This window comes from Liolophura sinensis, chromosome 1, assembly GCF_032854445.1.
Source record: "Liolophura sinensis isolate JHLJ2023 chromosome 1, CUHK_Ljap_v2, whole genome shotgun sequence".
In the NCBI taxonomy this organism is placed as follows: Eukaryota; Metazoa; Mollusca; class Polyplacophora; order Chitonida; family Chitonidae; genus Liolophura; species Liolophura sinensis.
In genome coordinates this window covers 4,100,777-4,112,919 of record NC_088295.1, presented here as the reverse complement: position 1 = coordinate 4,112,919, position 12,143 = coordinate 4,100,777, and the positions used below count along the sequence as shown (strand labels likewise).

The window sequence follows — 12,143 nt, the reverse complement described above, 5'->3', positions numbered from 1 at the left end:
ACCTGCCGATGATTGTGGGTTTCCCCCGAGCTCTGCCCGGTTTCCTCCCACCATAATACTAGCCGAAGTTGTATAAGAGAAATATTCTTGAGTACGACATAAAACGCCAATCACGTAAATAAACAAAAGTATTCGTTGCGCGTACATGTATGTGTGCATATCTGTGATTAATATAATCGCTCCCATGCTCAAGGGTGGAAGAACCCGGGAAGAGAGTCCTGATTTCAGTGACGTCCACTTGTTAGCCTGTACATGTATACACTCTGGCTTTTATACAGATATCCAAATTCTAATGTTTGATAAGGAAATGTCCGACTCTGGACTTGTAAATGTCTTCGTTCATAAAGTTAAGTCTAAAGCCATGGAGGTGTAAATCTATATCTTCTATTTATCAAATGCCTTAAAACTTAACTCAAACTGAATTCCAAAACAGCTACAATTAAAATGTTTTCCATACATGAAAAGGAAGTATAAAACAAAGATTATGTTTCTATGCCAAATGAAGAAAAGTATGCCCCAGAATTTTTCTTAAAAAATTTAATGTTGGGCGTATTTTTATACCTGTTAATTAACCCTCTATATTATGCATATTTTCCGTGAACGGTCTGATTTTTTTCAGAAATTACGTCATCGTTGATCTTGCTTGGAACTCCGTGAGCACCTCCGAAGTGCCCAGAGTTGGGTGATGCACAAATACTGCATGGCTTCTTCACACCAACTTGGCGCCCCTCCGCGCTCCTACACCCGCCGGTATTCGGTCTGTTCCCAACACCTCCGCCCCCATTCGGCCAGACCCGTTCGGTCTGTCCCCCACAGAGTTCTTTTAAACAGAGATCATTGTTGTATTCGTTGCAAGCTACCTAACTTCCGGACTGACAGCTGGCGTTGAAATTTTTACCCCAAAAGTAAAAGCTGAAAAATTTGTTTGTATTGTTGTATATTAAATAACACATGCTAATCTGCACATTATGAAATAAAACCAAAACCTTCCATGTGTCCTTTAAGCTTAAGAATTAAGTTACGTCATAAATACGGGTTTAGCGATCAACAAATTTTAACTTCCAAAAATTAATCCTAAAATCATAGTTCAATGTTTTACTTTAAAAGTCTACAAGCCAACTGTATCAATTGCTTGCTTATAGGCCTACAGGCATTTTATCACCAGTACGATGCAGGCATAGCCATATAAAGATTGCGCTCCTTTATAAATCAGTTTTCGTCGAAATGACTCTACCAGTCGACCTTGCTCTATAGGGGTATGTTTATGTATGACATGTATAAAACTACGGGCGATCACACAGCCACAGGCTTCAGGGCTTACCGGTAGCCTGTACATGTTCAGATGCGATCGTGTCTGACCATGTTTTGGGATGCACGGTTACCCCCCCTTGACGCGGCGCATTACCTGACAACACCGCCATATTGGTTGTCCGTGGTAACCGTTGAAATAAACTCGACGCCGTGGTGCGAGTGTCAGCGCTGAAAGGCAGAATTGAAGTCGTATAAAAACCCATCAGGGATAATTTTAGTGCAGAACTTAACCCAGTGGAGTAAAGATGCCAGACACACAGTTTGACGTTGACAAATTGGAACTTGAAGCCACTATTGGCTTCTGTGGTAAGTGTTTTAGCGGGTCAAAAAGCTCTGAACAGTTTCAACCATCTTGTCAGCCGTTCGTAGTGATTTTATTATTGTAGATAAATGTGCCTTTCCTTGTAACTAATGAAACTGTTCTGTACGTTGTAATAAATTGTTATCCACAAGTAGCATGATATTGCAAGTCCAACTTGACAAAATAACAGTTTGCACTGGGAAACATATACATTTAAAATTAGTTGGAGATTGTTGATACTTTAACATTACATGTAGTCCTACCGTTGGGCCTCTATACCGACATTTGTCACTATGGGAATGTGTAGTCACAGTATCAGTTTATATACACATTCCTTGTTGACAAAATTTAATTTTGTGAAGTTGCATGATCTGTAAGTAGCTGGAGCGTACATTTGGACTAGTGCACCATTTCAGTGTTATTTTGTACAAGGAATTAACCCTGTCTCATTGTATTTATACTACATGTTGTGTAGAAAGTGAAACATATGTATTTTGAAGTAACTCGTCAATACACTAGCTGATAAATGTATATACCATGTTGTTGTTTTCAGGTCAGGTTCCCTCTGGGCTTATAGTGCATCCTGACAGACAACATTTTATCTACCCTCTGGGTAGTACGGTTATTATTGAGGAGATCTCTGATGAGAAGGGACCAAGAAAGAGAAAGCAAGAGTTCCTGACAGGTCACACCAATGATGTGTCCTGCATTGCTGTCTCCAAGAGTGGGCGATTCTTGGCCTCCGGGCAAATCACATACATGGGATTTAAGGCAAGAATTTAGCTTTTGAATTACGTTTCTGTTAAATCAATGTTATGCCTTTCAGTTACAACTTTTTCCATGTTATTTCATTTGACCACCGTTAAATCTTGTAAGCCTTTGACCAGACTACTGCACAGGATTTCAGTTTGCTTTTGCACTTTTGAGATTTTTGCCAACTTATGTTAAACACCAGTTCACCATATTTTTTGTCTTACAGGCTGATATAATTATCTGGGACTTTGAGAGGAGAGAGCTGTACTGCCGTCTTGTCCTTCACAAAAACAACGTGGAGGCTTTGGCCTTTTCCCCAAATGACAAATACCTGGTGTCTCTGGGTGGTCAGGATGATGGCAGGTAAAGGCTGCTACGGTTACTACACCAGGATAACACTTGTTGCAGTTGAATTTTCATGTACAAACGATTATATCTTGCCCATGAGTGAGAATCTTCATAATTTTGCATTTGCTAATCTTCTGGACTTTAAACGCTGTATTAATAATTTGTATGAATTTTGAGTTAGAAATCATTGTAATGTACATTTTATATTGTTTCAGTGTTGTGGTGTGGAGTATTGATAAGAAGGATGCTATCTGTGGCTCCCCTGCTCAGGTGAAGAGTGCTGGTACAACCACCTGTATCTGCTACTCTAACAATGACGACAATGTCTTTGTCACTGGAGGAGAGTGAGTACTGCACGGTCACAACATCTATTTGTTAATCATCACCACACAACAGAAAACAACCGGCCCGGATAGCACATTTGGTAGAGCGTCCTCTTCGGGACCGGTAGATCCAGGATCAATCCTTGATCGAGTCACACCTAAGACTTTAAAAGAGGAAGTTGTAACTTCCTCGCTTGGCGTTCAGCATGAAGGGGATAGTGCAATCACTGGTTGACCTGTATCAGTATAATGGCTTGGGCGGGGCGGCTTACTTGCCTTCGGTAAGTCATCTCAGTGAAGCAGCACTAAATAAAAGAGCGGTGGAAATCCGTCCTGCTACAAGGAGGCACATTACACGTACATGCACCCTAAAGATTCCTTCGTCACATGACTGAAAAATTGTTGAGTACGACGTTAAACCCCAAGCACTCACTCACTCACTCAACAGAAAACAGCTTTATCTTGATTATTTACTTTAGCATTTAGATACATAAACGTTTTACATCAATGATTTACATCATTCAAGTCCTTATCGAACAAACACTTGGTGGGACACTTTGACAGATTAGACTATCACATCTTCTAGAAAATTATCAGATTTTTAAAGTTCAGTAAAAACTGCATTTTAATTAATTTCACTTTTTATTCAGCTGTACTTTGAGAGTATGGGACCTAGACCTGGACAACAGAAAAGTACGTGCTACTGACGTCAACATGGGCCAGTTGAAACGCAAAATCAAATGCATTCAGGTAAGCATTTAGGTGTCACATAAAAATAGAGCAAAAGCAACACACACATTACACATTTGTTCCAGTGTGTCAGTCCAAAAATTGCTGAATGAAACAGAAATGCAATTTAATTCTGTTTTCTTCTATTTCACAGATGAAATCTGATGACAGCTTCTTTTACTGTGGAACAACAACCGGTGATATCATTAGTGTAAATGTAAAGACTAAGCTCTACCAGTTTGACGGTCCCCCAAAAGACAAGTTTAGTCTAGGAGTAACAGCTCTGGCCTTGCTGAAGACTGGGGAGGTACTTGTGGGAGCTGGAGATGGCACAGTCGCTGTGGTCAAGGGGGAGAAACTGAAACGTGTGCAGGGGTAAGTACTTTCACATGTAAATAACAAGTTACAAATGCCTAGCCCTGAATGTTAGTGGAGTACAATACCAAGTTGGTAATTTGATTAAATATTCCTATTCTGCCGTAAATCTGGTGCATTTTTTCTTTCTTTTATGTATTTTAGGCCTTTTTATTTTTTTTCTCTCCTACAGTTTATATAAGCAATTGTCTTATTGTTGATGCCTTTGTTCTTAACCACAGGAAGCAGCAGAAGGTCCATGGCGCTGTCACATCGATTACACTGAGAGGCTCTGGTCACCAGGTAAAAGCAATTAACATTCACATGTCCACCAAGCCTAACAAACACACTCTGATAAAGATATTACTGAATTGACATGTCGTTTTACATTGTAAACTAGTGCCTACAATTTGCTATTTGCACATCACAAATCATGTATGGAATAACTGTTGATAAATACATGCTTACTCTTCTTTCTTCTGTTCCAGTTTTTCGTTGGCACAGACAAATCACATATATACAGATTTAACTACTCGGAGTTTTCACATGAGATGATTGGGACCAGGCACTCCACAGCTGTTAATGACATCATATTCCCTCCGTAAGTTTCATCTGAGTCTCTCATAAGAAGTTGTGACCATTTCAATACTAGCATGCAAGTGACACCAGAAAAAACAAAATTAGTATTTCATGTAGTTCTTCATAGGAAATAGCCAGTTAACTGTCACCTTCCAAATTAAACTACTCTGTTCACAAAGCATGAACATTGCTTCTGGAACTGTAAGCCTTTTGTAATAGCCCTAGATAATCTGCCATGCGGGTGTGGTGTAACATTGTATCTGTACCTGTTATTATGTTGTGTAGGGGAGCCTCTGAACTGTTCCTGACCTGTGGGAAGGAAGACATCAGGGTGTGGCAGACAGATACCTGTGATGAGTTACTGAGAATCAAAGTGCCCAACATGGAGTGCCACGCCATTTGTCTGGCGCAGGATGGCAAGACACTCATCAGTGGTAAGATCTAGCCTCTTTTACTCTACACTAAAATTTATTTATTTGTCTGACTGTAAGAATACTGACCAACTGTGGCAATGTTCAGATAGTTCCTCACTATTATTATGTTATTTGTACACTTGTCCTGAATTTAAATGGCTTAAAGCTGGTAGGCAATAACGACATTTAATTATGGTGATATATGTGGGAGAAGCTGCTGTTGAAAATTTCATCATCATTTGCCACGGATTGATCACATGTATGGTCTTATGTTGTAGCCTGGGATGATGGGAAGATTCGAGCATTTTACCCTAAAACTGGAAAAGAAATGTTCACAATTCACGACGCTCACAACAAGGGGGTGACAGCCATTGCATGTGCCTCTCATGGCCATTCCATTGTGAGTGGAGGGGGTGAAGGGCAAGTGAGGGTATGGAACATCATCAATGGTTATGGCCCCAAAGGACCAGCTATCACCACCAAGCTGGTAGAGGCCATGAAGGAGCACAAGGGCAAGGTGACAGCCATCAAGATCACCACAAAAGACAAGGAATGTGTGTCCTCCAGCACAGATGGAACCTGCATTGTCTGGGATCTAGAGTAAGATCATCAGCTGAGTGGGTGGCTCCCTGAGAGCCATTTTCCTTATCACAAAAGTGTAACCCTGTCTTAATCTTGGCCCTGATGGGACTTTGAATCGGGTAAAGATTTAGGTAACATTTACTGTAAGGCTCTTTTGAGTTCCAAACTGAATTATGTACTACAAGAGGTTGAATTACAAGAACTACGCCCTTAAGTGATGGAAAATCTTAAATGTAGGTTACAGAGTTACCATTCATTTTGGCCAACGTCACTTACAGTCATTCATGATGTGTTTTTCAGGAGATTTGTGAGGAAACAAATTATGTTTGCCAATACATTGTTCAAGTGTGTGTGCTATGGTGCGGAGGAGTGTCAGATGATCACCAGTGGAACGGACCGCAAAATCTGCTACTGGGAAATCTTTGATGGTTCCATGATTAGAGAGTTGGAGGGCTCTAAGTCCGGTTCGGTCAACGCTATGGACATCTCCCGGGAAGGCAACCAGTTTGTCACAGGGGGAGATGATAAACTGATCAAGGTAAAGACCTAAAGCAACCAAAGCCCACCCAGTGTAAACTGGATTTGAACAGGTCACCTCACTTGTATTGGCTTGGGCTCGGCTGGGCACACTTTCATAAAAGTTGTAAATCAGGTTTGAGTAGATGATGTTTTCTGAGGGTTATCGTATGGCAACATTATTTATCAACAAAGTTACAGTTATTAATTAAGAATTGATGAGTTTCGACGTTTTCTGAAAGTGGGCATAGAAAAGGGCTCAGATGTCATCTGATTTGAGCCGGCCAAGCTTACCAAATATCAGACCTAAGCAATAACATGACAGATGTTTCTCAGTCATTCTTCATTCGATAAAATGCTATTAGGTACACTTATATCAACCCATCATGAATGACTCTGACCAACGCTTTGTTCTCGATATACCTAATACTAGTATACATGTACTTTGTTGTACAGGTTTGGAACTATAATGAAGGGGAAGTAACTCATGTCGGCATTGGTCACAGTGGAAACATCACAAAGATCAAGATCTGCCCTGCCAGTCGTTTCATTGTCAGTGTCAGCACAGACGGAGCCATCTTAAGGTGGAAGTTCCCACAAAGAAATGCATAAACAGTTCACAGAAATGGGGTATCAGGGGAAAATTAATTACACTTCAACTTTAAAAAAGCATTTTCTCTTAACTGTTCAGTGAAGAGATTCGAGACTTTGGTATGCTGTATATAGATATGTATTTATCTGTGTTACTCCATTCTCTCGCTACTCCTGTATGTATATATATATATATATTACGACACCTTCACAGCAAAGTCTCATCAACCACTGAGAGCGATGTGTCTGCAACATGCCTCAGACTGAACATCTGACCACGTTTTCAGACATTACTGTAATATTCTGTATTGTACAAAATAAAGGAAATAATCCATGTCAAGCCACCTTTTGTTGATATTGTGCACTTCTTGCCCAGTGCAAATGGGGTTACCTTGAACAACTGATTCGACCTTTTCTTAGACAAGAATGAGCCCAATCTGCATACATTCAGATCTACTCAACCATGTCTATTCTCAGCCTGTGGATAATCCATCTTTGAAAGGGCAGGTGAAAACAGAAATGTGAAAGAAGTGAACAGCCGCCTTCAAACTCACAACGCAGAAGAAACAATACGACTGCTTGATCAGCATACAGTCTTTTGGTTTATTAGTTTTATTAGTGATCTAACAATCAAGAAGTTAATGCAGGGAATGCCGAGTAGATCTGTGTTTAATGCAGCTGGGATGCACCTCGTAACACACTTTTGCCACTGACAAGTGTTTTCCACACTCTTCAAAGAAATTTTACTTTCATGACAGTAATCATGTTCATGGGAAAATGAAAAAACTGGGCTGATTCTGAACTAGAAGAAAATCACTCCAAATGGAGTGAAAATCCCAGACACAAACCTGAACCAAACAATGATGCCAACTGTTAAGTCTGAGTATCTTGTTATGAAAACAACCAGAAGAAAGCGGTATCAGTATTTACTTACGTGTATTTAAATTCAATCATACATACAAAACAAGAACACTTTTATACCGGTAACAGGCACAGAGGAACATTCACATTCCTCAGGAGTTCAGTATGAGAAAGAGATCTGTTCAGGTAACAGGGAAATCCCCATGCCAGCTCATGGCAATCCTTTGGAAGAGACCTTTCCACTGACATTCACGGACAAATAGTAGCTAGTATAAATGCTATGAATTGATAGAAATTCAGAACTACACAAGCTAATTTGCTTTCTGTACATAATCCATATATTTCTTTTTTTATTTCTGAATTTGTCATTACAAGAATAACAAGGAATTACTGCACTCAAGTTGGTTGCCTAAGATTACATTCCTGTTGTGATTCTAGTGCTAGCTAGGGGAAGAAGTGGGGGTGGGGGGGTTAGTAGGAAACATTACAATACAAGCCTCCCTAAAATTGGCGAGGACTTTCTGCCAGCAATGGGCTATTCTGCTCACATATGCACTACAGCTGACGACTGATGACAGCATTGTGATCTTGCTTTATCTGAGAATACCTTAACTACAAGTTGATGTGACATTAAGTATTGATTGACTGGTTGGTGTTTAAATGCTTGACAATAATTTTTCACTTGTGTGACTGTAGACAGCAATCAGTTTCATAGGTGGAGGAGACTGGGTTGTCCAGTATAAACCACCGACCTTTGTCCGGTACCTGACGAAGCCAATGACTCAAAGCCGAAGCCAAAACACCAAGAGCTGGATTTGAACACACAACAGTTTCAATGGGCATGTGAAGGCTGCGAGTTGCTACATTAACTAATACCCATAATGACTATCAATTTCGGCAATAATTTGCCAATTTTTCCTCATTCTGAGAGCTCTAAACATTTTAGAAAGGTGTTTTGAGGTTTGCTTTGAGCATGAGATGATACTCTCCTGGAAAAGTTTCAGCACCAAAAATAATATGTGACATTTATTTGCCTCTATAAATGGAGTTTTGTGGACGAAACTTTATGTCATCTAGGGTACGGATGGTAGGTGGTGTAATTCTTTTAACAGAATGTATGCAGCCCATGGTCTTGAACTTTTCTCGTAGTTCTTGAGGCATTATATCCTAGACATCATTATTTTTTTAAATAATTGTGAAAGAAAAGATTTGCCAAGCTCTGAGAAAGTTGGCTTACTGCATGAGCATCAGCACAGAGTATTTAGGCAGGAGAAAAGAGCCAGTTATGACCAATACCTATCTGGGACTTACATGTGTTTAAGTTCACCTTTCTTGATTCACCAACATGTCATTATTTATTCATTTACCTGATTGGTGTATATGCTGTACTCAGGAATATTTCATTTATACAACACCGGCCAGCATGATGGTGGGAGGAAAAAAACCAGGAAGAAACCCACTACCATCCTCTGGCTACTGGCAGAAGTTCCCAAGGAGAGGATAAACATACCATTAAGACACAATCTTGATGAGCTGGACAAGATAAAAGGATGAAAGCTCAATTCTGCCACTAGATATATGATTTTACACAAATAAATATGACCAATACTCTCCCTCTGACACAGCTATGCTTCATTATACATATCATATATACGTGTACAATAATATTTAGTGTATATACAGTTTCATTCCAAGATATACGTATGCTTCATGTTTCTTCTAACTTCATCTTCATCCCCATGCTTGTGTTTTACAGTAATGGAGAACAAGCTTTCCGTCACTTCCAAAACACTGCAACAGACCAAGAAAATAACTGTTGGCTGAATACAGTTCCATTTAACATTAAATAGACCAACTAAAGTTAAAATTAAACTAAACCACAAGACACCTGAATCTACTATAGATTTTTATCACTAGGCAAATTGTAGACCCTATGTAAATAAAGGACATTACCTGAATAAAGTTACCCTCTATTTTCAGTCAAAAATATTTATATATCTATAAATTGAAGGTGTTACTGAATGGAGAAAGGTGGAAAGCTTGGAGAAAATGACAGCCGTTTGCCAGGTGTCTGACCACCCGGACTAAAAAGAACCTCCTTGTAGCAAAACCAGCAAGTGTTACAAGCAGATTGGAGCCTGTGACTTCTTAAGTCAGGGACCACTTGGTTGCTTCCATAACATAATATTAATTTCAAGCCAGCCCCTAATGGTACATGAAAATCTTGAAGGTGCCTTTAAAGGCTGAACAAAGTACACTTAACATAGCGCTTGTCCTGTTGCAAGATAATTAATGTCCTATACCATATGGGAAGAGCAAACACCAGCATAAAATTGAAATGTGAAGAAAATTCCACTCACATCATAAACAGTTCCAACTTCTGAGTCTGGTGATGGGCAGAATGACTGATTTACATATAAAAACTGAAAAATAGAAAGATACAAAAGGGGGTGTTGTTTTTACTTCAAATTTGACATCATATGTATCACTATCTTTTCAGTTACTAGAATTACAACAAAAGTAGAAATTTAAATGTTTTAGTAAATCATCCTGTCCTTACACTTACTTTATCATGTTCAGAAGTTCATCACAAAGCTAGATGGCCATAACTCCTCTGGCCTCTAGATGACTTCAGGCATGTGATGGTAAAGACACTGATTTACCTACTTAGTTAACGTGTGCCCCCCCCCCCCAAAGATTATTTCAATTTGAGGACAGGAGGCAACATACTGATTATAGATAGAGAAGTCATGAGTCTGAAGTAAATAAAAGGACATGGAAATCTGACATACCAGACTCTCTGATGGGTCACTTTTGATATACTTTTTTATAAACTCTGAGACCCATCCTATCTGTTTGGTTCTCTCCACAGCCCACTTTTTCTTCCTCATAATTGGAGCATCCCCAGCTGGCTTAAGGAGAACATCCACTAAAAATCAAAATATATACAGTGGCTAGGAGTCAGCATTACTTATTTGTTTCACCATGTGACTAAGCCTTGTCATTACAGGTGTACCTTCCTGGTTTGCAGTGTAACTAAGACTTGGCATTACCTTTCTGTTTCACTGTGTGTCTAGGACTTGGCATTACCTTTTCTGTTTCGTTGTGTGGCAAGTACTTTGCATTACATTTCTGTTTTGCCATGTGACTAGGATGTGGCATTACCTTTCTGTTTTACCATGTGAACAGGCTTTGTCATTACATTTCTGTTTTGCCATGTGACTAGGATTTGGCATTACCTCTCTGTTTCACCATGTGGACAGGCTTCGTCATTACTTTACTGTTTTGCCATGTTACAAGGACTTGGCATTACCTATCTGTTTTACCATGTGAACAGGCTTTGTCATTACATTTCTGTTTTGCCATGTGACTAGGATTTGGCATTACCTCTCTGTTTCGCCATGTGGACAGGCTTCGTCATTACATTTCTGTTTTGCATTGTGACTAGGACTTGGTAATGCCTATCTGTTTCACTGCATGATAGGGCTTGGCGTTGCCTTTCTGTTTCACTGTGTGACTAGGAATTGGCATAACCAATCTGTTTCACTATAAGACTACGCTTATTTTCCTTATTTATCTGGTTTGCCATTGTGTCTAGGCCTCGTCATTACTTTTCTGTTTTGGCATGTTACAAGGACTTGGCATTACCTATCTGTTTTTCCATGTGAACAGGCTTTGTCGTTATTTTTCTGCTTTGCCGTGTGACTAAGACTTGGCATTACCTGTCTGTTTCACTGTGTGACTTTGACTTGTCAGTATTACCTTTCTGTTTAGTCGTGTGGTTAGGACTTGTCATTACCTTTCTGTTTCGCCGTGTGACTTGGACTAGTTGGGCCGACGTCAGGCTGGGATTCCGTCACTTGACTCGAAGCAGACGACAAATTTTCCCCAGACTCTTTAGGATCCAATGACCCGTCAGACATATTCAGTAATCTCAGCAGTTAACTATTTATGGTCGTATTCTTCTTCCTTTGCAGACTGGCGAGATTATTTGGCAATGGGCACCTGAATGTACGAAAATGTCAACTTGCATGTGTTTTTCGTGACAGGAAGTGAAGAACAAAACAAGTTGTGCCCTGTGTATCCCTACCTACGCAGCCTACGTTTTGAGCAGCACGTCCAGTTGTCCACGAGGGGAACGGACATCCATGAGCAGAACGGAACATAAAACTCGTCCCTTTACCAGAAATTTGGCAAGGTACGAGACTAGTGAGGTTATGTGATGTGTGTACAGGGCAATATGAGAAAGTTGGGTATTTTAAGCATTTCTGTATCTACAAGAAACAAAAAAATTATAACAATAATACCAATCATAAAAATAAAATCATCCATGACGAGGACGGTGGATAATTTATCTTCCTATGTAGGAGGACGGTGGCTTATTTACATTGCTGTGATATGACTGAGAACTTTGGTTATTGATGACTATCAAGTTGATCTGAATGGAAGCCATTGGCCATAGTAGCTCTCAACGATTCTAAT

At 39.8% G+C, this 12,143-nt stretch overlaps 2 protein-coding genes across 2 annotated transcripts; one reads left to right on the top strand and one right to left on the bottom strand.

Moving 5' to 3' along the window:
• The first annotated feature begins 1,442 nt into the window (after positions 1-1,442).
• On the top strand, positions 1,443-7,140 carry LOC135481781 (cilia- and flagella-associated protein 52-like). Its single transcript, XM_064761484.1, has 12 exons — positions 1,443-1,617; positions 2,166-2,383; positions 2,592-2,728; positions 2,929-3,057; positions 3,687-3,786; positions 3,920-4,140; positions 4,362-4,422; positions 4,608-4,720; positions 4,984-5,132; positions 5,390-5,711; positions 5,994-6,231; positions 6,666-7,140. The coding sequence occupies exons 1-12, from the start codon at positions 1,557-1,559 to the stop codon at positions 6,819-6,821; spliced, it is 1,905 nt and encodes a 634-aa protein (XP_064617554.1). The 5' UTR covers positions 1,443-1,556; the 3' UTR covers positions 6,822-7,140.
• Positions 7,141-7,484: 344 nt separating this feature from the next.
• On the bottom strand, positions 7,485-11,746 carry LOC135480103 (ubiquitin-like protein ATG12). The gene is made up of 4 exons (XM_064759862.1): positions 11,461-11,746; positions 10,454-10,590; positions 10,022-10,084; positions 7,485-9,452 (listed from the first exon to the last, which is right to left on the bottom strand). Exons 1-4 carry the CDS (start codon positions 11,582-11,584, stop codon positions 9,393-9,395), a joined length of 384 nt encoding a protein of 127 aa, XP_064615932.1. The 5' UTR covers positions 11,585-11,746; the 3' UTR covers positions 7,485-9,392.
• Between the last annotated feature and the right edge of the window lie 397 nt (positions 11,747-12,143).

What these genes read in the sequence shown, in the direction of transcription:
- LOC135481781 (XM_064761484.1), top strand. Translation starts at nt 1,557, where the DNA reads ATGCCAGACACACAGTTTGACGTTGACAAATTGGAACTTGAAGCCACT. An exon ending in GCAAAATCAAATGCATTCAG is followed by an intron (nt 3,787 to 3,919) that starts GTAAGCATTTAG and finishes TCTATTTCACAG; the next exon opens with ATGAAATCTGATGACAGCTT. An exon ending in AATGACATCATATTCCCTCC is followed by an intron (nt 4,721 to 4,983) that starts GTAAGTTTCATC and finishes TATGTTGTGTAG; the next exon opens with GGGAGCCTCTGAACTGTTCC.
- LOC135480103 (XM_064759862.1), bottom strand. Translation starts at nt 11,584, where the DNA reads ATGTCTGACGGGTCATTGGATCCTAAAGAGTCTGGGGAAAATTTGTCG. An exon ending in TCACACGGCGAAACAGAAAG is followed by an intron (nt 10,591 to 11,460) that starts GTAATGACAAGT and finishes TTTGATTTTTAG; the next exon opens with TGGATGTTCTCCTTAAGCCA. An exon ending in AAGTTGGAACTGTTTATGAT is followed by an intron (nt 9,453 to 10,021) that starts GTGAGTGGAATT and finishes GGTCTGTTGCAG; the next exon opens with TGTTTTGGAAGTGACGGAAA.